This window comes from Coturnix japonica, chromosome 3 (genome assembly GCF_054131305.1).
Source record: "Coturnix japonica strain WE chromosome 3, WE-NBRP24, whole genome shotgun sequence".
Classification (NCBI taxonomy): domain Eukaryota; kingdom Metazoa; phylum Chordata; class Aves; order Galliformes; family Phasianidae; genus Coturnix; species Coturnix japonica.
Window position 1 is genome coordinate 7714333 of NC_140665.1, and position 24915 is coordinate 7739247.

The following is a 24915-nucleotide window of genomic DNA, read 5'->3' on the forward strand; positions in this document are numbered from 1 at the left end:
CTCGAGTACTTCAGGAGATGGGGGTTAGTGTGAAGAGTACTGTGTAGCATAGCGTTGTTTCCCCGTGAGGTCAGCGGGAGGGACCACAAAGCTCTCTGGCCCAAGGATTATGTTATTTTTTTTTGTTGCTGTTGCAAAGCGTTTTCCATTCCCTAGGTGCACAAAGCCAGCAAAACCTCAGTGTGCACATGACACAGTGCTTGCATTGCCAGAAGCCTTTATAACAAAGCCCCAATAACAATGGTTAGACATTTTGAGACTGCAAAATGTTGTTGTTGTGCTGGGTATGCTTGCTCTCCTTAGGGCGGTCAGAGCTCTGCAGTGGCCCCAAGAAGAGAACCCCTGGCTCCAGGCACCTGTCCGAGCCCTGCTTTTGGTCTGCTGCTTTTTTACAGTTAGTTATTACAATTTCCTTACACTGTTTGTAAGTAGTGGTATTGCCTGAGGTTATGGGGAACTGTGTGTGGTGGTCCTATCAAAGCAGCAGACACAGTGTGGGTGTTACAGGACTGCCAGCCCTTTGCACAGAGCGTCTGGTGCACAAGTGTGCAAGGCAGGGCTCTGTCAGCCACCTGTCACCAGCAACCTGTAAGGAGTCGTCACTGTGTCATAGAAAATGATAAATGTCCCAGTCTGACATGAAAAAAAACATATAGAGACTGGCTCTGCCCTCCTCAAAAAGGCAAAACAAACAAACAAACAAAAAAAACCCCAAACCAAAACAAAAACACTTATTTGATGCTGAAACATCAAAGAACCAAAATAACGACCCAAGCTATTTAAGATATTACTTTTCTGGGCCATTATTCCACATCCATCATCTTATTTCCCAGGGTTTCAAATTCTGGCCTGCATGCTTTTTCCTCCCAGGATACATCTCAAATTGTTTGGTCACAAATGCCCCGAATAACAAATTGACTTAATTTAGATGGCATTAAGGCTCTTTAACCCATTTCAAAGGGCAGAGATGCACTGGATACCTCCAGGCATGCATTTCAATTAAGGCAATGAGGATATATATTTATTTTCCTTGCCTGAAAATGCCTGACAATTTTATCTATGCATCAGATGGAGGTTGAAAGGGAAAGGTTTCTGTTAGTCTTGTCGGGAGTTGGCCAGAAAAATGTGAAGAATGTAGAAAGGAATTAACAGCTGGTGTCCATTTAAAACTTCAGAGAGGGCAAACAGAGGCAGAACACTTGGCTTTACCTGCCATCTTCCTCTGCTTTGTGTCCATGTGTTCCTTGAAGGTCACTCGAGAAGTGAAGTGCACTGTGTGCATGTGGTGGCCTTAATTCTTCTGCCCAGGGGTGAAAGAGGGAGTGAGGTTTTTTGTTTCCCCCCTTTGGGACCAGCATTTGAGCCACGTGTGGTTAACTCCAATGAGAAATCTTGTTGGCCTGGGAGAACTATGCCATCTGCTATGTAACCTGGTGCATGACTTGTAGGGCTACTAACATTTTTCCCTTTTACTGGAGAAGGATCATTTAGCAAATAGCTTTCAGAGGTGTTTCTGCTTTTGCATAGTCAAAATGCACGGAGGACCTCAACTCAAAGGGGAGATGACTGCAGAGCTTTGAAATGGAGCCCTCTGCTCAGCACTGCAACAGCTGCAGGCGCCGGGCTGGGCTCTGTGCACAGCAGTGTGCTGCCTCTGGTGTGGAGACAGTGGTCAGCCTGGTCTGCTCCCTCTGCTGCTCAACCCGAGGGCACCTGTCATCCCAGTGCCGTGCTGGAGAAAGCTCTGCTTTTCCAAACACTGACTGGTTTGGTGTTACAGAAGGTTTGGCATCCCAGAAGCAACACTGAGTTCTGTCTGTCGTAACCTCACCCGAACAAAAATTGTCTCATTTCCTCAGTAATTCTGGATTTACTTTCACTAAAGAATGAGAAGCAGGGATCCACGTGGTCCCTGTAAGGATCTCCAGTGCTGTGCTGGCCACGGCCAGTGAGAGGCAAAGATTTGTGTGACCTTGGCTGTGACTTCGGTTTCAGCATCTGAAGGAAATGCTTCTCCTGGAGCTGCCTTTGAGCCTCCTCTGGGACCACCATACTGCCTGAAACTGGATTCTTTACTAGGCCAGTCCTTCATCAGACCCTGGGGTGATGAACAAAGCTTTATCTCTGGTTAAAGCAGAGCCAGCAGAACTAGAGGTCTTGGGAGCGGGACCAAGTGCCGGGAGATGGCCAGGCAGCATGGGACAGCACCAGCTGCACTGTAGTGATGCCAAGTCTCCTCTTAATAAGAGGCTATTGGGTTTGGGGTTGTCCCTCCATGAGTTGCTGCTGGAGCTTAGCGTGCTGCTGAAACCAGCTGCTGTTCCAATTGCATTGCCTATTGTTGCCCTGTGAAAAGCATTAGCAAATCTTTCCTGTCCCGGAATCTGTTTTTTGTTGTTGCTATTTGTTTGTTTGGTTTCTGCTAATTCAAAACCTGCTCACTGTGGAGCAGGTTATTTCTTCCAGGCTGGCCCTTTAAATTGCTTCCATGCCTGCCCGGCTGTGAAATATCTCAAATAAACAAAGCCCAGAACAAAAGCCTACACAACAAAACATCCTTTTTTCCCTAGGCGTCTCCCTGGGTGCGGTTTCCCAGCGCTGCTCTGCAGTTGGGAGACAGAGCCAGAAGAGCTCCATCTCATTCTTCCTGTCCTGGAAGCTGTCAGCAGCAGTGCCCTGCCCAGCCTCTCTCCTGGGAGGCTGCTTGGATTCCTCCCCCTTGGCTGAGAGTGATGGAGCCTTTTCCTGCCCTAAAATGAATGGCTCCAACCCGGGGGGTTCGTCTAGGTATACGGCAGCATATCCTGAGGTTGCTGCCCATTTTTGTGCCCTTCCCTTTGTGTGTTCAGCCTCCTGTGGCCCATGTGGGTGTCACATCCTGGGCAATGTAAGCAGGCAGTGATCCTGGGATTCCTACTCATCTATGAGTTGAACATAAAATGCTTGTGGTGAGCTGTGTGTTATGCCCTGCTGTTTCCTGGACATACACCCAAATCTAGACCACCATTGTCTGGTGCTGTTTTTTTCCTTCTTTCTCCACTTGATGGAATCATAATACTCCATCATACTCTCATTTTATTCTTGTTCCGGAGACATGTCTCAGTGCTTAAAGTGCAATTTTGATCAAAAAACCATTTTTTACTGCCCCCCTTTTTTGTTCCGTTCATCTTAGCTACAGAATGTTCCAGTAGCTGGGCAGCAGCACTGGAATATCACATTTTACCTTCTCTGTACAGGCACTCCTTGGTCTGCGCTCCTGACCTGCAGTCACCAAGTCAGCTATGCGCATTTATTAACTGTCAAAGAAGTTGGAAGTTACAATAGTAATAGAGTTCGAATGGGTGGGGTGGAGAACTGGAGAGGAAGAATAGAAGTGCGAGAGAGCCAGCAGTTGGCAGGCTGAATCCTCAGGGCTGTTTACTTGGCAGCCCTCCCCCTGTAAGGAGGTCAGAGCCATCTCAGGTTGCAGAAAGAGGAATGTGCTCACAGATGTCATCGCGCTGATTGCTGCAGCCAGCTTCTGGTTAGCTCTTGGGTTCATGCATTCCGAAGGTAGGTTCAGTTGTCCTCTCATTGCAGACTTCTCTTAATAGCAGTGAATGTAATTCCTAGGCATTGCTTCTATATCAGACCCTCTTGGTAGGAGCAAGAGGTGAAGAAGAAACTTCCAGTTCTAGCTTTATGTTTTGGACACATCGCACAACATCTTCAGTCCTTCTCCCCTGCCCAGAAACTTGACTGTTGCTCTCTTCAGTTGGGTTAATATAACAGATGCAAAGTTGTAACTGCTGGGCACAGATATTCAGTCACCATGAACTGAATGATCAAGGCTTCATGTTTTTCCCTAAGACTATCTCCCTTTAGATTACAGACTAGCCAGACCCTTGAGCTGCGCTGTTGCCACGATGCCCGTCAGCAGCCTGGATGGCTGGACACCACCTGGCACTGCCACTTTGCTGGAGTGCTGGGTCTGGAGAGCTGTCAAAACAAACAGTGATGTAGCAGAGGGTATTCAGGTTGTCTGGGGCTGCCTGCCAAGTTATGGTCATGTCTGGGGTCAAAATGTGAAGGTTCATCCACTGTTCTCCATTCACAGATGGTGATGCCTTCATCCAAAGAAGAACCACAAGTCTGACAGGCTTCAGGAAGTGAGCATGTCATCCTTTGTGTGTGGGCTTTTTTATTTCATTTCATTTTTTTTTTTCTGACACAAAAGTGTCTTTCAAAGTTCAGGGCTCTGTGTCTTGTAAGCTCTGAGTCACGAGAGGGTAGAGACCAGAAAATGGGAGACTCCTTTCTCAGGGCAGCGGTTTTTCCAGTGGAACTCTAGTCTGGACAAACATTGGAAAGAGTTTAACAGAATTCTGTTCAGTTCCATGAAGGAAAAGGTAAATATCACCGTAGCCAATTGCCCTATATATTCATATTCTTTTGAGGAAGGTCAACCCACAGATAGCTCTAGAACATACTAAATATTATCTTCTAAAGTCTACGACTCTGTGGCTTAGTGAGTAGAAGGAAGTTTGTTTGGAAGCTTCTTAATAGCGTTGCAACATGTCAGTTTTTATTTCTGCCAAATGGTGAGGCAAGATGTTCTGGGCACCCTCCACCAGATTAAAGATCCAGCAGAGTCATGCATGAATACTTTCGACTGAGTTCTTCAGAGGTGTTTGAAAAATGCACCTTTGTTCTGCTTTGTGATGAGGATGAGAGTCCTTGATGATGATGATGATGGAGTAGGGCCAGATGCAGAGGCTTGTAACAAAATTATGAGGCTGTTCAAGATCTGAATGCTACTTTGAAATAAGGTCCCGTCTCTGTAGGGATCCATCCATAAATATGGAGAGAACAGATTTCAGAGTATATTTTTGCTTTCTTGCCCCATCTACTGTCACTGTGAAACAACTGAGTTATGCTTAAGCTGAAGTGTGTATCAGAATAAACGTTATGTTGACAGTCGGAGTCTATGTAGTAAAGGGCTTTCTAGTAGTTCCAGAATGGACTGAGCTGAGCTGGAACCTTTCTGACTTCAACCTCCATTGATTTCATCTAGTTGACTGCGATATCCTTACAAACATGAGCATGGTATATGCTATAATTAATATGTCATTAATCCAGGCTGCTCCCTTTAACGCTGTTAACTGACTGCCATCAGTAGGCTTAAATATGTGAGCTGTACCAGTGGCAGCTGCTGGCCTGCTGACGATCATGTGGGCATATGCCAGCTGGGAGTTGCCAGTAACCCCATGGGTCAGCACCCAGAGGTGCACAAGTACACACTGCTTGCGCTGTACAGCCTTCACAACTCCAAGGACACCATTCCATTCACCGTACAGAATATAGTGCCTATTTCTGCTATTTGTTGCTTGCTTCTCAGTTTCAAAGGGACCAGCTGTATCTGCTTTTGGACTGTCAACCACCAGAACGTGTCTGCAAAGTTAGGCTACAAATGCAGAAGATTTGTTTAAAATGTTTTAAGCTTGACTGGGATTTTATTTCATAGGAGTATTTTCATTGAGCCTAGGTTTTTAAAAGGTACCTTCTGAGTGTATGGAATCTGGGCAGCTTATCTCACACAGCAATATGCTGTTTTCTTAAAAGAGAAGTGAGAAGCTTCTGCCTGGGATAGCCACGATGACCAACAATAGGTGCAGGAATGGAGGAGTGGGAGAAACTGTGGTGCAGAATTGGTGAGTTGATCCCTTAGGATTTTTTCCAGCTAAGTCATTTGCATGGAAGAAGGGTGCTCCCGGATAGTTGATAACAGGCTGCCTTTAACCAGCTTAAGAAACACTCTAAAGAAGATGCTGGAAGTGCTTTTTAAAGAAGCAGGTGTTGGTTTGGGAATACACAGATTGAAATCTGGGGATTTCTTTCTTGGCTTCATTATGAGCAGACAGTAGGATGGCAGTTTTAGAAAGTGCCCTGTTAATGTTTCATGAATCAGAGTTTTGGGTGTTGAGTTGCGTTTCTTTTGGCCACATTGTGTGTTACATTGGTTTCTCATTTGGAGTGATGCTGTGCGTAACCCGTAGGCATCACCTGAGCAGCCGCAGGTTAGCCCTAGCTAAACCACATACCCTCATACAGAATGACTCAATGGCATTTGGTTATGGCTTGATTCGTAGTGGCAGTGTTCAAGGAAACCTATAAGTCCATGAAGTAAGAGGTAGAGCACTCTGTGTTTTGCCTGCCCCCAGCAGCCTGACAAGCTGTTCTACTTCTGCATTCCTCAGGTGATGAGGGGGAGAGGAAGGGCAGGCCCAAAAGGGGTTTGGTGCTTACCCCACCCTTAAGTGCTATGTGTGGTAATGCTCTCTAAGGCCTGATTTTGCACTCATCTTTATAACTGCTTTCAAAAAACCATTGCTTTCTGCCTGAAAGGCAGTTTTCTGTCTGGGGACAATTAGTATCAATTAGCTTGTTCTAGAGTCTTTAGGAAAAACTGTTGAAATCCGGATTTGCTGGGTAGTGGATAAGGAACTGGGTGAAGTTGTGTAGCCTAGAATGTGGAGAGAGTCAGACTGGAAAATTGCAGTGGTTCATGCCTGAATTGAAAGTCTTCAAATACACATTTGGTTTTGGTCTATCGAATCAGTTTTGTTGCGTGCTGGGCTGTGAGCGCGACATTTCCTGAAGCATTTGATATCTTTGTTGTGTGTGCTATACATAACAGTCACAGGTGCTGCTGAAAACACCAGGATTTCCAGTACACAGTGGACTGTATTTTTGTTTACAGGAGCATTGTGAATGCTTCTTGAAGCTGTTTTGATGCTTAAGTGACAACTCCCAGTCTCCCAGCTACAACGTTGCAACCTGGGGATTGCAGAGGGAAAACTGAGAGCTTGCAAAACTCCGTGCTCTCATCTGCTGGCTTTCAGATGATGGATTATTTGAGACGTGGGAAGTAGGCCTCTCAGCGTGAAGGACAGGCTGCATGGTTTTAATGACCTTTTTCCACTTTTCCAACCTGCACTGGCAGCAGAGTCTTCAGTCTTGCTTTGTTTGTGCATTCCTGAAGTGTCTGTGCCCTACACATTGATTGTGGCATTTGACTCCCCAGTAGCACAGCCTGTCCACCCTTTTCCTGTGACCTTTCAAGGGACTTTCAGCTCTCAGCCCCCGCATCCCAGAGCATGCGGGGCCAGAGGAGTCTGCACCAGTGAGAGGGTTGACTCATAGCAAACAGGAAAGCAGAGACAATTTGTAAAGTGGTTTTGGGCCAGAAAATGCAGAAACACCGTGGTTCTGTTTGTTGAAAAAAATAAAAAGATGAGTTCAGGATCCAGACCCTACATGTGAGAGAGGATGTTGTAGGTCAGGGGAATTAAAGCCTTACTAAAGCAGTGCCGTTATTGTTTTACAGCTGGATTAGCAGTTGAAACAAGAAGCCCGAATGTCAGCAGTGGAGTTGTTAAAGCACACGGTGAGGATGAGGTCTCTCTCCCTGCAGCTCACATAACACCAAGCAAATGTCTCAGGGCTGGGTGTGAGGACAGGATGGGAGCCAGCTCCTTCAGATGTCTGGCTAAGGAATGAGAGGAATGGAGGCATGCGCTTTCCAGTCTTTCTGAAGTTTACATTAAAACCCTTCCAGTTCCATTGTTTGGTAGAGTTCTGATTTCTATTTTTTGTTAATACTTGCAGGATTTGCGTCGTGGGGGTGTTTTGAACTTGTATGTAATCTCACACACAGGAGCTTCTCCTAACGTGTCCCTGTTGAGTTGAGTAGTCCAGTTCTCCTTTCTGCGGAAGTTAAGAATCTCACCCTGATGAGAAGACAAGATGTATCTGGATCCTGGAAACTTGGAAGTATTTCCAGATCTTCTAGCTCAAATATGAGATTCAAAATGACATCTTAGAAATATTTGCTGTCTATTGAGCTGCTGTTAGGAGAAAATGGAATATTGCTCAGAATGAACATGAAGTCTAGTTACATCTTAACTAGATTTTCTTCCTTCTTCTTATTATAATAATAGTAAGTACTCCAAGTGAATTTGTTGCTTAAGTGCTGGATTAATTTCCCTGCTGTGAGTCACCGGTAGGAGAAAGGCAGTACAGGCTGGGGCTGGAAGCATCTGGAGGTGATGATTACCTGTAAAAGGGGTAATCAAATTAATTTCTGTGCTTGTCCAGCCTTAGTTTTCAGAAAGTCCTAACAGAAAGGAGGCAGCTGGTGATCTTGGTGTCTTTAGTTTATCTACTTGGTATACAGGAAATGGGTATAAACCATTGTCATTTTTTTACAGCAGTTGCTCTCGTAGCCCCACGTGGCCTATGATTCGAGCATCCGTGTCCCCTTTTCAACCCTTTCAACCATTCAGTTGCATGCAGTTTGTCTTAACTGTCAGGGAAACTGCAATGGGTTGAACTGTGAGTTAGCCAAGGGATACACTACTTACATAAGTAATGACGCTGTTTGGGATCCCTGTTCAAAATACTTTTTGTGTAATCATAACATCATAAAACCCCCCTGACAAACTGTGAGGTGGTAAGGGTAATGTGAAAATAATGGCAGCTTAGAACATTCAATGGGAGAATAGTAACTCTTGAAGGAATAATGTTTACTTTAAAGATAAATGCAACTATTAAGAAGTAATTCCAGGTGTGTGGCTATGGCAGAATCTTAGTGATTAGTCTTAGCCTGTATGGTGGATTACATTATTGCATTTGAAAGTAGCCAATGAATTTTTCTTAAATGAATTCATTCTTCAGATGGTCTGAATAAAGCTATTTATTTTCTGTTATCTGAGAAACAAACAGAGCAGAATCTGGTTTATTTATGAAAGCAAACACAAAAGGTCTGACCCTTGGCTATTGCCTTTGAAAACTATCTGAGAAAAAGCTTTTCCTGGTAGCTGGTTCTTTCTTGAAGTCATTTATTCTTTTTTGAAGATAATGCCAACCCCTCCACTCCCAAATTATGCAATCTATCTTAAAGAATGCTTTGAAATGAAATGGTTTCATCTCGTAAGATCTTCTGGTGTTGTGTCAGCTCAGCAGAAGGCAATAGTGTGTTACAGTTCAACAATGAAGACAGAAGACTTCAGTTACAAAATCTCTTTGCATCATGACAGGTCTGTGCTGAATGCTTTGAGGAGTGTAGCAATCGCATGCTCCTTATTAGTTCACCTATCCCTGTAATTGCCTGCTAAGGTTTCCGAGGCCTCGGTGCATACAGCGTGGCCATGTAGGTTCAGAAGGACATGAACTAGGTGAGAAATCCCAGTGCATATTTTCTGCTTTTAAGCCCTATGTAGAGGCTGCTTAGAGTGTCTGCCTGCATTGTAATGAAGTTGGAACCATTTCTGGCATGTCTTGTTACCAGTATGCTTGTCGCCTTTGTATTCTGAGAGTGGGTTGGAGTCCATTAAGACCATTCAGGATGTTGACAGCTGATAGTCATGTTAGATTTGACCTCCATAGAAATCACTGTTCTGTTATTAGGTTGGTATTCCAATCTAAAGCCAGGCTGGGATGTTTAAATTACAAAAGCTGCTTTCCTGCTGGAACGCAGGCTTTCTTCTGTCCATGTGCACTCTGTATTCCATGGTGATTTCCTACCAGGGAGTTGTTAGGCCCGGCGGTCACGGCTGTTGCTGGGTGGCTGCTGGCCGGCAGGGGGCAGCACGGCGCCGCCTCCTCGGGCCGCCGCCCCTGGCTCCGCGCCCGGCTCTGCGGGGCCGCCGCCACCTGCTGCCGCCGCTGTGGGGATGGCGATGGGCGGGAAGCGAGAGGGGTGGCTCCGCTCTGAGGTGGAAGGTGCGGCGTTGGTGGAGCTCCGCGCTGTGATATCTGCTCGGCTATTTTAAACACCGCCAGGGAGAGAGTGAGAGCAGGAAATAAACGGCTTAGCGGCCATTTATAGCGTTCCTCCTCTTCCCCTAGAGGAGGTGGGAGGCTCTCGTGTACCTGCACTGCGGATGAGTACGTGCAGATTGCAGTCATAAAGCAGTGTGAGTGTATTGGCACTGCCTGCCGCATGGAGGGGCCTCGTGTGGGGAGTTGTGCTGGTCAGGGGGTCAGGGCCATGTTGTGTGTGTGGTGGGCATTCCCAGGAGCACACACACAGGCAGCATGTGTGCAAGAAATGTTGCTTCAGGTCTGTGTTAAAAGGCTTCTGCTGTCAAATGCTTATGCAGCTTTTACCTACAGTAACCTTACAGGAGGCTGTGTGAGGTGGGGTCTTCCTCTGCTCCCAGGGAACAGCCATGGGACGAGAGGGGATGGCCTCATGTTGTGCCAGGGGAGGTTCAGGTTGGCTGTTAGAACAATTCCTTCTCCATAGAGCGGTGATGCAGTGGCACAGCTGCACAGGAGTGGTGGGGTCACCGTCCATGGAGGTGTCCCAGAGCTGTGGAAACAGAGAATTGTTGGAAGGGACCCTTAAGCACCATCTGGTCCAGCTCCCCTTCTCCATCAGGTGCTCAGAGCCCTGCCCACCCTGATTTTGTGTGTCTCCAAGGATGGGGCCTGCACAGCATCTCTTCAGTCTCTTGTAGTTTTGCTTTCATTTATAAGCTTGAGCATTACTACTTACTTCCAGCATATACCCATCACACTATTATATACTTTTGTTTTACAGAGGATTTTAAGAAGAATCTGATGCTGAGAATAGATTAAGGAGCCTCAGGATGACGACAACAGTAGCGACAGATTACGACAACATTGAAATCCAGCAGCAGTACAGTGATGTCAACAACCGCTGGGATGTGGATGACTGGGACAATGAAAATAGTTCTGCTCGACTGTTTGAGCGATCTCGCATCAAGGCCCTGGCTGGTAAGTACTCATCACATAGACAAAACTCTGATATACTGTATGCAAGTGGTAGTATGGGTAGTCTGTCTTCAGTGCCGGTGTTTTGTTGGTAAACTAGAGCTGAAATTTTCCTGAGGACAAGAGCAGTTTGAGTGAAGGATTTTTGATATTTATTCCTTCCACTGACATCAGTGGGACCTGATGGTCTTATATTGCTTTTCAGGATGTGCTCATATATGATGTCTCATTAAAAAAACAAACAATTCTAGCTATTCTAGAATACTGTTTAATCTGTTCCTGAAACAACTCTGCTAGATTTTGCTGGCTGGTAAGCACAGTATATATAATTGTATATACATTTCCAGTATTCTCTGGAGGTTCACATAGGCAGCCGTCTGTTGTTATCCTGGATAGGCTCTTCAGAGTTGACTTCAAGTCATACCAAGTTACTGCAGTGATATGACATGATTAACACTGATTTTCTATGGCAACAAATGACAACAGTTCTCCACTTGCATACCCTAATATGAGTTTCTGGGTATCAAAATTCCTGATGAAGATACCAGTAACTATTCCATCTTCCTATTAACTTTCCAAATAAACTGCTTGAAATGTCAGTTCTAACCAACATCATCTACTGAGTTACTCTCATGAGCAGAGAAATCAAATTGGAGTGGGTCTGCTTTTCCTTAAAACCTAACACTATTGCATATTAAAGGTTGGACATTAACCAAATTTGTTTATGCAGCAAGGAGATTATGTCGTGTCCTCTCAGCTCTGAGGCATCGCCATGCAAAGCAATTTTTATGCATTCTGTAAATGATTTCCTGACTCTTATGGTAGTGCGCCCACGTTCCTGACCTCTCAACAAAATGCCTCGGTGGTGTGGGACAGGCTTGTAAGCATGGAAAACAACGCAAAATGTGCTGAGCTTTCCACTGTTGAAATTTCAGTTAGAGGGAATGTTTGAAACCCAGCGTTTTATAACAAGTTGAAGCAGGTTTATTAAGTTGGCTGTACTGAGACAAAGGTCTCATGTGTTTAATCTGTGATTCCAATGAGGCTGTCTGAAGCATGGCGTACCCTTTCTCCTCTTCTTGCCAGCTGCAGGAATGCATTAGATGCAAAATACCTTTGTGTGCCAGGCTCAGGGCAGGATCAAATTTGGAGCTGAGTAGCAGGGAAATGAAATAGTTCATGCAGGTGGGCAAGGAGCAGATCGTGTAACCCTTGTTGAGGGAAGTATCTATATCAGCTTAATGGGGCTGCTTGCAGAAAGGGTGTGTCCTAATTAGGTTTTACTGTCTTAAGAAGACTTGTTAAGTATACAGCAGCTCATTGCAGCATGAATTTGCAGGTACAGGTAAAATGCAAGACTTGGGATGGGGCTGTGCCAAGTGGGGTCAGAAGTATCCCAGTAGATATTTATGAGGGGAGACTGGTTTAAACTGTCCTAAAACAAGAAGAATCTTGATCTGAGTTTTTTAGTTTGACCTTGTTTAAGAATAAACCGTGTTTTACTCCTGCAGCATTAGCACATATAAGCTATATTACATTCTTGGTGTGCACAGGTGCTTTAGTAGAAATCTCACTGGCAGGATTCGGGCCCCACATCTTGCTTTTACTGCAGTCTGTTGTTGCACTTAATTTTACAGCAAACAAAGCTTCCCCCCTGAGTAATGAATAATAAACATGAAACTCTTACTCCAAGAAGTAATGCAAGGAAAGTACTTGAATTATTTAGTCAGCCTAGAACAAATACCAATTTCAAAGCAAATAATTTTGCTGAAGATTTGATTCAGTGCTATATATAACCACTGTCCTAGAGTATGATGCATTTGCTTTTTTATCATCTTTATGCACAACTGTTTCAGTTTGATATGCTTCCTGCCCGCAGTTCTGTGCTGCTAGTGTTGATAATACTGTGTGCTGCCAAAACATGCAGCACACTGCATTGCTGAAGCACTGCTTGAAATCCTAACGATGACGCAGGGAGGGAGGAATGAGGAAGGGCTTGTGCTACAAATCCAAGGTTACAGTTAAAGTCTAAGCGGTGTTGCTTCTGGCACCGTTCAATGTATGTTTTCTGGTGGATAATCTTTCCTTTATGTCTCCCCAGACGGGCAGGTGCTTCCATATTGTAAGCACTAGGGAACTGACTCTCAGCCTGGCGCTGGGATACCAATTATTTTTCTCACTGTAGTCTTCGAATTGAGATTGACTCCTTTTGAGGTGTCTTGTAATTCAGCTGCCTATCACAGGATCAGATGCAGTAATCATGGCGTGAAAGCCCGGGCTTGTCTCTACCATCATTTCTTTTATGGGTAAATTTCACCTCTCTGAGACAGAAGTGGTCACGCACCATCTGCAGGGCCCAGAGTCTCTGAAGAACAATCAAGTCCAGTCTGACTTAGAATGATGGTGGTTATTTTTATGTCACCAGCATCATCCAACACCCCGAGTCCCAAGGCAGCCATTTTAGACTAGCTCTCTTATGACAACAGCACTTTCTTTCCAGGGGTTATTAATTAGTCATATTCAGTGACTGCCTGGGGGTGTCCAGCTCTTTCTTTTCATATGTCTTCTTTTCCTTGAACTGATGAGGCAAATAAAAAAACCATGCCTGTCATGCATGTTCTGAAACACACATGTAGCATTATCTCCTTATCCTTGTATAAAAGGTTTCAAAATAAAAAGCTCTTTATTCCCCCATTGATAAGATGCCAGAGTATAACTGCCACAAGCATTTAGGCTGCCTGACTAATGTATTCAATGTGAAATGTTTCTATTGGTGCAAGCATCTTCTGTCCACATTCTTCATCAAGCTGTGAAATGCCTTTTCTGTGAAGCTTCCATCTTGTATTAATTCTAGTTCACTGTAATTCAAATGAAGCTTACTTCCTTTGCCTTAAAGGAAAAGGATGGAGAGCAGGTAAGCAAGAAGTGTGTTCTGAGCCAGAACTTGATATTCTGTTTGGCCCCATCTTCTACCATGGTGAAATATTTAAAGAGCAGTGCAGGAGATGGTGGTCAGAATGATCTGTGGTCAGAACAACATGTTAGAGAAAAGCTTAGTTAAAGCAGGTAGAGTAAATAGTAATAGAGAAGCACTAATATCAGCACAGCAGCTAACTGATATTATCAAAGAGATCTGTACACTGTGAATACCATAATGCTAATGATGGGTTCTGCTTAAAACAAAGAAAACTGCCTTGGAACTCAGCTTTCAATCAGAATTCAGATTTGAAGATATACAACCAGATTGATTGCCATTCACACTGAACTCACTCACTCTGCAACCAATATGGGAAGAGGGTAACTGATCCCTACTTTGTAAATTAAGAAACCCTGCTGTAGGAAATCATCTTTCACCTGTCCTTGTTCTCCGTGGTCCTTCAGAAGGTCTTGCTGGAAGACCAGGTAATTCTACCTGCTCTGTAGAAGCCAAAAAGATATCATGTTTGTGCAGAATTCTTCATTCACAAATCCTCAGGGGTTGGGTTTCGTCCATCAAGGACCATTAGCTAACAAGATGTGCTGTGCAGTGCCTTGGCTTACAGAGCTCTTATGAAAGCCTATAAGAACTGTTCAGTTGTTCAGCAGAATTTTTCACGCTCCTTCTGGGACTGTGACATTCAGGTGTGCTCACCACCGTCTCACATGCCCTTACCAGGCTGTTTGAGAATTGTCACCTCCAAAACTTTCCCTTTCTTCAGTTAGCTAATTCAGTATTAAAAGAGGCTTGGCTAAAGGAGTTCACTTTTCTGCTTCTCGTTTGTGTTTTGTCCTGTTGTCATCTGTGTTCACCTGAGTCTGTGACTCAGCTGTCTGGTATATGAATAAAAAAATAGTTTCAAAGTTTATGAAATAGTAGAGGCGTATCTCCTTAGGGCAGAGCAGGGGAAACTGTGTGTTCCTTTCACAGCTCCACCTAGCTAACTGTGCATAGGTCAGGACACTTGATAATATTGCACTTCGTGATGTTCATGAGCCTCATAGGGGAACACAGGTAAAGAGGCTGCTCTAGGAGTATTTCACCAAAAGCTTTTGCAAGTGTGGACCTCACCCAGTGCTTTCCTTCTGGGTTTTGTCTGGAGCAGTTCACAACTGGAGTTCCTAAGCTGCTGTACTTTACCAGAATCTGTGGGAGGCTCATGTTGAAAACAGGAGTAATTTTGTTCACATTATGTGTCATGTAGACATCAAGGGAGAAAGTGTGGTGCTGCTGAAGCTGCTAGAGTTAGCGTGTCACCTGCAGTGCTGCTTGTGAACGCTGCTTTTCTCATAAAACAAGGGAAGTTTAGCTCATCTGTCACTGGTGATTAATGCACTTGCTCTTGAATCACAGCATCACAGAATGACCTGGGTTGGAAGGGACCTCAAGGATCATGAAGCTCCAACCCCCCTGCCTGGCAGGGCCACCAAACTTCCACATTTATTAGATCAGGTTGCCCAGGGCCCCATCCAACCTGGCCTTGAACACCTCCAGGGATGGGGCATGAAGTTGCTCATGGAGGATTTTTCTGAAACAAATCACAAAAAACCCCCAGCAGATTATCAGTAATGTTTTGTTCTTATCACTTCAGTTTTAAAGATGATAAGTAGACTGATTTCAACCTGCAACGGTATCACTGTGTCCATGCAACAGAAAGTTACTTTCAAGTGAGCAACTTGATTCAGTGATATCCCTTTGAAAATGTAATCAAGTACAAAGACCATATGTATCTCACTGCTACGGTGATATGATTTTGGTACCAGTTCTGCATTGTTTGACATTTTCTTCTCTCTTTGAGTAGATGAGCAGTGTACAAACAATGTGGAGATGTTAGCCAGATCTTTGTGTACTGACCAGATACCAGATCCCTGGGCCAATGGAGCTGCCTGAACATGGAATTAGGCTTCTGAAGAAGATTGTGCTGAGTGTAATTTGTGAATTATCTGGAATCATACATGCTTGTCTACTTGATGAACAGTATTTGTGATTGCATGGTAACAGAGTGATGCATGAAAGTGATTGCACCCTTGTGAATAACTGATCCAGCAGACATTGCTCAGGCAGAACGAGTGGAACTGGAAAATGGGTGTTGAGCTGCTTTGGGCTGAGGGTGGAAAAGGAGCACTTGCTGACAGCCTCGCAGTGTGGAAAGTCTGACAACTGCAGTCATTTTACATCTCTGATTGCATTCTTTCAAGACTAGACAATATCCAGTCAGAGATGCACTTGGGAGAACCTCGCATCTTGCCAGTGAATGGGGCTGTGCTGACTGAATCCCAGTAAGTCCATGGACTAGAGCACGGGTAGTACAGTTTCTTCTGGACATGTCAGATAGATGCCAGACCTCAGTTCACAGAAGGCTGACTCTATGCTGTGGTCAGCAATGCAGTAATTTGGCAAAATAAGGTAGAAGAAGGTTTCTGTAATAAATGTAGGATATCTGAAAAAGTACTGTAGCTGAGAAATGATTAAATAATAAAAAGCCACCTGGACTTAGAGTAAGTAGAAACCTAATATATATATGTATGCTGACTTTATGTGTGTGTGTGTGTGTGTGTGTTTGTATGCATATCTGCTTTTAGGATCTTAGCAGTGAAATACTTATGAGGGTAATCCCAAAAGCGCATGTAAATCTGCTCTGTCATGCCTTGGTATTGAACTCGTGGGCCCTGTGCTAACCTTCATGGTGTACTTCCTTACATGCACTGGTTTTAGGTGTGTTGGTTAACTCCCACACTGGCATGGCACAGCTCTCTGCTGTCTATTTTAGTTTTCATCATCCATTCATCACCATGGCATCGGGAAAGAGTAAAAGCACAGGGAATTTGCTTTTGGCTGCTTGCAGTGATGGGATGAGGGATGTGCAGCATTCTGCATCAATATCCAATGAGCGAGGAAAGGCAGGGTAGGCTCTGTGGAGTCAAATGCTGCCTACTCCAGCTGCTTAAAGAGGAAGGATCCTCATGTGAGATGCATTCCCTGTTGTGAGAGCTGAGCCAGGAGCAATAGCAGAGCTGGGTAGAGGTTGGTGGTTTGGGAGGCCAACCAACCCGATTGTCAGTTGGTAGAGATTGGCATTTTTCTGCTGGCTTCTGTGAGACCATTCTGACATCCACTAGCTGGGAATCTAACCCATAATGGCCACCACGGGAAACCTGATCATTATAATCTTTTAATCTTAACCTTTGCTGTTGGAATCAATGTTTTAGAGCTTTTTAATACAGAGAAACCATGGGATAACTATTAATGGCCCTTCACTGAAATAATGCGATTGTTCTACGTATTTTGCTGCATCGTCTTATTGGAAAGGCTTTCTCACTTAAAGAAGCTGTGTGCCAATGATGGCAGTGTCCCTTTTTTAATCTGTGATTTTGTCAGGGATGAGCTTGGTTGTAGATGCACTTCAGAAATGAGTCATTACTCTATAATGCAATAGATGTATTTCCACAGAAGATGTGTGTGTGGAAAAGAGTGTTCTTGTCTTACATCTTCAGTGTCTAACTAGCAACGTCTCTGTATTTATTTTATCTATTCATCCAAATCTGCAATGTGCCTTGCATTTTTTCCTTCTATTCGTTGCTTGGATACTGTATGAAAGTACTCCCTGGAGTACAAATAATGTCTAGCAGAGCATACAGCAAAGCAAAATGCAGTACAGGATTAAAAGATGTTTACTAATTTATGTTAACCTTGCAGTTCTTCTAATGGAGAAAGATTAGTGATGAAATCATCCCCTCGGATCAGTGCTTTGATTCGTATCTTGAGGTAATATCCTGGAGAGATATAAACCCAGATTGCCTTGATGGGAAGAGGCAAAATGAATAGGAGCAGGGGCAGAGACTGGACTAGTACAGAGGATGATGAAAATTTGCTTGAGTGCCACTGTTTAGTTTGCAGTGATCTTCCTATTGGCTTTGATCTCTTCTAGTTGAGAAGTGCCAACACTTGTTTTTTCCCCTAATCACTTTGTATCTACATATTGCACAATGTGTTGGTTTTTTGGTTTTTTTTTTAATATTGTTTTACTTTCTTTCAATGTTATTAAGCCTTTCTGGTGGATGTATGTCATACACAGGCAGCTCTTGTACATATGTAAGAATGAAACGTGGCTTGTAGTGGAATGGCTGTGTTTCAGACAAGCAGTATTTAGTCAGTTGATCATTAAACTTATTTTTGCAGTGACAGGCAGTTGCCAGATGATGAAATGTTGTGGGTGAGATTTTCCCTTGAAGGAAGCGTTTCGTTTACAGTGACTCTAAAAACAAAGCTTTCAGCTCATAGTTCTGCATTTAGGATTAAAGCAAGCAACACCAACAAGAACATAACTTCTAACACTCCTTTTTTCTAACACATTTTTGTTTTCTCACCAGTTTGTTTTGAGTGAACTATAGGAGCGTGCCTGTAACTATGCTGTTCTGGAACTTTGTTGCTTAGGTATGAGAGGAGCTCGGGTTCTTTATGGAGCCCTGTTAAGTTCAGAGGTTTCTAGTTTAGAGGCTCGAGTTTCTCCGGTTACGGAACAGGCAGAGCAGAAAGGTGCCTTCTTCTTTCCTTCCCCTGAACTTGTCACCTGTGAAGTGGCTGGTCACCATTAGGATGTATTTGCAAACATTAATATAGCCTCCCTGCTTTCCCTATTATATATGGAGAAATAAGTCATCCGGCTTACAGAGATTTATAAAGATCAGCGTGTGCTGCTTATTGTTTTCACCCTATTCTCATTTGGCTCGTAGCTACGGAAGATTGAATTTGCATGCCTGAGTGATTATGATGCAGCAACAGTGCATCTCCTCCTGTGCTTGCGGTCAAATTCGGGGAGGAGGGGGGGAAAGAAAACAGGACAAGTGGAAGAAAAGGTCAAGGAGTGGTGAAACACTTCTTTCTCTCTGCATATAAATGTGGGTGCATTTCAGTCAGGGGAGGAGAGGGGTTGAGGACAGGCAATAAACACATCGCCTTTTAAAATAGCATGCTAAAACTATTTTCTCTGGAAGAAAATCAAGAAGGGTTTTCACACTAAAATTTCAGAGAAAATGAGTATCTTAACTGTGTGGTTGTGTGCCATGCTTAGTTTTAATAGACTTGTTAAAAGAGTTACTCATCTAAGTCAGGTAGCAAACCGAGTGCATTTTGTGGGCCACAGGGAGAACCTACAAGTGTCATTTCTGGGGTTCTTTGGGGGCTCTTCCCTGCTTTGATAGGGAAAGCAGCACAGCTCAGAAAAAGCCATTCAGGCTGGAATACACACCAAGAGAAGCCACAATCTTTTCCAGACGCAAAATGCTCGAATAGCATTTCTCTGCAGGCTTTTCTGGCAAGCGTTCCACTGCTGCGCTTAGCAAGGACTTGCTCTTGCAAAAGTCATGTCAACTTTCCTGTTCATCTGGGAGTTGTGAAAACTCTTCACACCGAAACCTGAAACCAGGTGGAACTGACCCAGTTTCAGTAGTAAGTTGACATTATGGGTTGATTTGTCAGAAGTTTTCCCAAAGGTTTTGAGTCGCCTTTGTCACCATGTGCAGGTTCATCCTGGGCCTGGGTCTGTATCAGGACCAAGTGCTGAGCTGCTGGAGGCCTGTCTGGGCCTGGCAGGAGGGAAGTGTATGCAGGTCCTTCAGTGACAGAAGTCTTTGCGGTCTCCTGCTTTTCAGTCTGCCCCTTTCTCTTCTATTGTGATGCCCTTGGCTGTCCCAAACCTGCGTGAGTCATGGAGAACGTATCAGGAAGGGACTTCGAGGAAGTTTCTATTTGCCACTGACTTAAAACTCTCTTTAAATAGAAGAATTGAACTACAGTTCTGATATGGAAGCATTACTGACGAGCAGCTCTGTTTAGTTTGTGTTCAGTTGACCTTCTGAGGCAGTTGCCAAGTGTTCTAGGAAGTGACAAGTTGGTAAGAGGAGCAGACCTGCTCCACCTCTACCTGCAATGGGAAGACAAAGTGAAGTTGGCACAGCGACTGGTGCTCGGTGTGTGGGCTGCTCCTCTGCGTTCCAGCATCTTGTGTGTGAACTGCAGGGAGAGCAGCTAAATCCTCAGCATTCATCTTAGGCAAACTGTCAAATGAGATAAAAATAAGGATTTCCAGAACAATCCACAGAAAAATAAAATAAAAATCCTTCCTTACTGAAACTGTTCCGTACATAAGAAGAGATTCTCCTTTTACAGTGTGGACTAAGATATTGGCAAGAGGAGTCAAGAAAGGCAAATGTGATGGGAGTTTTTAGCTTTTAACTGTGACCGTAGATGGGCTGCGTAAGAACTTTCATCCCTCTCAAGAGAGAATCAAATATTATATAGTTTTTGTGGCATTTTGGATTAATAAATCATCCTTGCAATATTTTTTCTACTTAGTCACCATGTAGAGAATTTAGAAGAGCAAATAGTGGTATGAAGGAAAGACAAGGGTGATGATTAACCAGATTTGTCATTATTGTAAGCTCTGGTGTGCACTCTGCTTTCCATTAGAAAGATAATTGTCTTTCATGAAGTTGTAAAATCGCATCTTTGTTTCAGAACACAGCAGTGTAAAGCCTGCATTTGTTTTATAGTACCCAGGGAATGTTTTGTGAATTACCTTCTTCGTTTTTCACATCTGCAATAAATGAATGTATTTTGTGGGTGGGCCTGTTTGGATATTGTGTCCACTGCAAACATTATCTTTGCTGTCAACCCAGTAAAAACTGGCAGACTTTATTGGTGGAAAGCAGTGTAGAGTGATGGTTGGATGAGGTTATCAGGCAATTTCTGGCTACGTGCTGCCAACCTAGCAGTTATTTTCTGCTTATGTTATAAACTGGATCCTTAGATCCTTAGAATTTTTTGTCTGTGCTTCTTTTGAGTATATGTTAAGGGTTTGGTTGTGGGTTTTCTTTTGGCTGAGAAAAGTGGTGGTTTGGTTAAATCTTAGGAGCATTGGTAGTTAAGGATTTGGGTGACAATTTTGCCGGATTTAATGTCAGTTATTTTCCATAGAGCTGCTTTGTGATGGGAGCTACAGTTCAGAAGCAGTTCTCAGAAGCTGTATGAAAACGGGTCCTGGGTCAGGTCCTTTTTGTACTGGGGAAAGCACCTGCCTCCAGATGTTGCTTCTACATTCATGTTATTACTGTAATCAACCTCTTGTTCTCCTTGAGGCTTTGCAAAGCTCTAATCACATCAACTAAGTCACACTTTGCATTACTGCATGTATTTATGGCTAAGTGGATAATCACTTGTGCTTTTATTTAATAACTCCTAACAAGTACACAAGTAATGCAGGCCATCATTACCAGTCATGCACTATGGGAGAGGTACAATTGAAAGAATACAAGCAGAAACTTGTATTTCAGAGCTGTAAAAGGAAAGTGGGAGCAGAATTTAAGAATGAAAAAAACCCTGCTTGATAACGAGAAGTTAACACATGATTTGCCTCTTAGTTTTCTCTGTAATCAGTAATGAATTGTACCACAGACAATTTCAGTCTGGGTTGATTTGATAAGCACTGGCCCGAGTGTGACTTAAGTTATGCTATTTATGGCCTTTGAAGTATTAATTCTACTCCAAACCAAATAATCTAGTTAGCATTGTCGAGGGCTTAGTCAAAGAGAAGGAAGAAAATGAGTGAAAACTAGGTATTAAAAAGGGCTTTGTGCATGTGAGAACCTTGTAATTGATTCAGTGCTTTGCTACAAACAGGAGTAAATTTGGAATCAGCAGCAAATGACTGTATTAGGTCTGATGTGATTCAAATACAAATGGCAACTGGCAGGGTGCCCATGTTTCAGATGTTGCTACAGATGGTGTAGACTTTCACAAATACAGGCAGGTCCCCATTTTGCTTTGCTCTTCTGCTGAAATGCCACCAACCCTGTTAAGTGGAGCCTTCAAAATGTCCACAGGAGGCCCAGCAGAGCGTAAGTAATTCTCTGGCAGATGAGTCGGCAGCACCCGGTGACTGGGGCCATCCCAAGGAGCTGATATCATCATTAACAAAGTCTGTCACATCTGTTGCTTGGGGACCTGTTGTTCAGCTCACATGCCAACCTGGGTGGTAGATAAGATGAGGTCAGAATTTCACAGTGACTGCTGCTGAGTTCTCGGTAGCATTCTAGCATCTCTGTGTCAGATCTTGAAGAAATTAAGCTTGGTTCCAGCACAAATTCTTCCCTTTGTTTGCACTGTACCCCCTGCTCATCCTAACTTCAGTTCCGTCGCTTTTTCATGTAGCACCGAGTGCTGCTTTGCAGGGCCAGAGCTGGAGGGAGGGACAAAAATGCTCAAAACTGAACATTTGGTCAGGATTTCTTCAGAAATCTAAGCTTACCACATCGAGTCGTCCCACAGGGGATGGTCTGAGGAATGAATTCATGTATGTGTTGTTAATGTTTTACGGCAGGGTGGGGAATGCCCGTCTGTGAGTCTGTGTTTTATATGGGTCAAAGCCAGATGATTGTTTTTAGTTTATAATGTTTCATTTTTGGAAATATTTTACTTTTTAATATTTCTGATAATGGCCACACACTTTATTGTGTCCCCTGCCAAAGGTGCTGGGAAGGCTTTCAGCTGGGGAAGGACTCCTGGCTCCTCATTTATGGACTTAATGATGTTAAAAATACTCCAGCTCTCCTGTCACTCTCCTGGACCTTAGGGCTGCCTCACATAGCAACACCTGTTTGCTCAAGGTGGGACGGCAGCGAGCCGGTACACCTGCAGGTAGGACCTGGCTGCCTGCCTGCTCTCAAAGGGAAGGGTTGCCTTTAATTATGACATAGGTCAGACATTGCAGGCAAAAGCTGCCATTGGTAGAAAGCTGCAGGAAAAAGTCGGCAAGCGGAATGAGCCTGTCCTTGTGCCCTTGGATCTTCGGAGGTGTCTACAGTTGTATACGACCAGCTCTGTTTCCCCTTCTCCCCCTCCCCCCTCCTGGAAGTCAGGCTGCTGGCAGCTCTCCACGCAGCTTTCCGTGCTGGGGGACAGCTGGCTGCACAGGGATTAGCAGGGGAAGGTTTAGCAGGAACGTAGGGCTCACCGCACCAGCACATTGTTGTCCGCGGAGCAGCATCCTGCCTACAGCAGCAGCAAGTACAGGTGCTTCCTCCAGTCCCTTCATGCATTCCAAGTGCTTTTTTGGGGGGCAAAAGCCTGCAGCACCTTGTTCCATGGTACAGCAGCGTTCCAGCTGTAGGCAGTCGCTTTCTTTGGGCAGCTGAATGGGCTTTGGGTAGTACTGGAAAGCTTGGAGGCCAGCTTTTAAAAAGACCCAAATGTGTTAGGCTCTACTTGAGGCCTACTGTAGCACCAAAAGTCTCATCTCAACACAGCTCTGTTGTTATAGAGGCATTTTGCTGGAAGATGCTGGCAGAAGCCCTTCTGCATCAATATAATAAGGAACTCTCGTCGCTTGTTCCCTGTCGGTCGGTGCCACCCGGTCGCCTTTCTAGCTTGCACCTCTCTGGAGCCAGGGCTGCAATCAGCCCGTGGGTGCTTCGCCCACAGAAATTGTCCTCAGAAATTACTGTCTGCCTAAAAACTTGTGAAAGGGCAGCATCAAAACAAAGGCAACATTTTGAAACGTTTAAGGAGGAGATGGAGTGGGAGGAGGAGAGAACATTGATTCAGTGGGGAAGGAATTTGGAAATGCCAGAAATGAAAGAAAACGTTCGTGTGTATGTTTTAGCAGTTTTAAAAACAGAGGGGCAAACCACACAGATTTAGAGTATAAATGCAGAACTGACCTTTTCGTTTCACTTGTGTGTAAGTGAGGGAAGGAGCCAAGGCCCCAAGGGAAAGCTGACCCATCCTAAAGCCAACTCCAGGAGCTGCACTCCACCGGGCAGAGCGGGCACCTGCGCTCAACGTGCACGGGACATGTCAACATCCTCCACGTCGGCAGTGACATGAAATTGAGCGTAAGGCACTGGCTGCTTCCAGAACCCCCTCACAAAGGTTTCGTTTGTACCCAGCGTGCTGGAGAGCGCGTTGTTCTGAGCCCTCTCCTCGCCCGCTGCTAAATACTGAATGAGCGCTTCTGTGTGCGCGTTGCTTTTTCAAGCGAACGGTATTGAAAATAAATGAGGAGAAGTGCCCTCCTTTTCAAGCGATAGTAATCTGAGACTTTTCCGTTACATGAGGCTCTCCACAGAAGCGTGTAATTCCACCAGCTTTGTTTAGGAAGATACCACCGGCTCGTGTGGTGCAGCGGGGCGCAAGCAGCCACCCCGCACGCGGCCCTTGGTTGGGTGCTGCCACCGCGTCGGGTGCTTCCAGAGCAAGGAGCCTCCCAGGTGTCCCACCGCCAGCCCTGCTCTTCCCCAGCTCCACCGCCCCTTCGCCCTTGGTACAGCCTACGTTTCCTCTACCGTGCCGTATGGTAATCGAGTGACATCAGCCTCCGCCCGGGCGGCTGCTGATTATATTACAAACCAGCCACAAGGTCTGAGGTGTGCGCAGCTCCTGGGAGTGCTGCTGGGACGGCTGCGCTTGGCTCTGGGCTGAAACGCAAGCTCACTTTTTCTCTAGGCTAGTTTCACCAGGGCTGGGCATTGGAAACCAGGCTGAAGCGCTGTAGTGGAGCAGAGGGAAAGAAAAAACAACAAACCACCAAAAAAACCCACCTCTTCCTGGTGCTTGAAGTTTGAATCTGTTACAGAAAACGTGCTGCCAACCCGCACCGCTGGATTTTGAACCGGAGCTGCTATTTGCTCGGGGCTCAGTGAGAGCGTTTTCTCAGGGACTGAAGCCAAACTTCGGAGGAAGCTGGGATTTACCTGGATGTGGGGTAGAGAAACCTGTGGTTTCTTTATGCTGCAGTTCATCGTATCCCTGTGTTACCTGTAAATGGAATTACAAAAATCAACCAGTATGCCTGGGCCGTTGTCCCCAGGATACGCAGCTCAGGTGCCCTATAACTATAATCAGTTAGAAGGAAGATTCAAGCAGTTGCAAGGTAAGTCCATGCTGTTTTGTGTGGTGGTTGTTTTTTTTTCTTTTGTAAGTGTTGCTATGATATGATCCCAGTAATACATTAGCCTGGGCTTGTTCTCCTTCCACGGAGGCAAGAATGATACAGAGTCCAAAAACAGTGCTACAGCACAAAGTTCTGTGTGCTTTTAAGAGCTCCTGTGTGACTTGTATCCCTCTGAAGCTGTCCTCAGTCTTACACGGTGGTGCAGTGCAGG

At 44.7% G+C, this 24915-nt stretch overlaps 1 protein-coding gene and 1 long non-coding RNA gene across 11 annotated transcripts in view; one reads left to right on the forward strand and one right to left on the reverse strand.

Annotated features, from left to right (window-relative positions):
* Window positions 1-24915, forward strand: part of SPTBN1 (spectrin beta, non-erythrocytic 1) — a 149779-nt gene that overhangs the window by 59713 nt on the left and 65151 nt on the right. For 6 of the 10 annotated variants that reach the window (XM_085542530.1, XM_085542535.1, XM_015856705.2 and 3 more), the window contains one exon: window positions 10586-10782. In XM_085542530.1, the coding sequence (XP_085398656.1) occupies window positions 10635-10782 (148 nt within the window). In that variant the 5' untranslated portion in view covers window positions 10586-10634. Of the gene's footprint in view, window positions 1-3486; window positions 3553-9675; window positions 9763-9858; window positions 9957-10585; window positions 10783-23914; window positions 24684-24915 lie in introns of those variants that run through there. The other 4 variants (XM_085542532.1, XM_085542537.1, XM_085542534.1 and 1 more) reach the window with 4 other exon arrangements.
* Window positions 21441-23608, reverse strand: LOC146761240 (uncharacterized). The gene is made up of 2 exons (XR_014944377.1): window positions 23473-23608; window positions 21441-21781 (listed from the first exon to the last, which is right to left on the reverse strand). It is a non-coding gene; the product is annotated as an uncharacterized LOC146761240 (long non-coding RNA).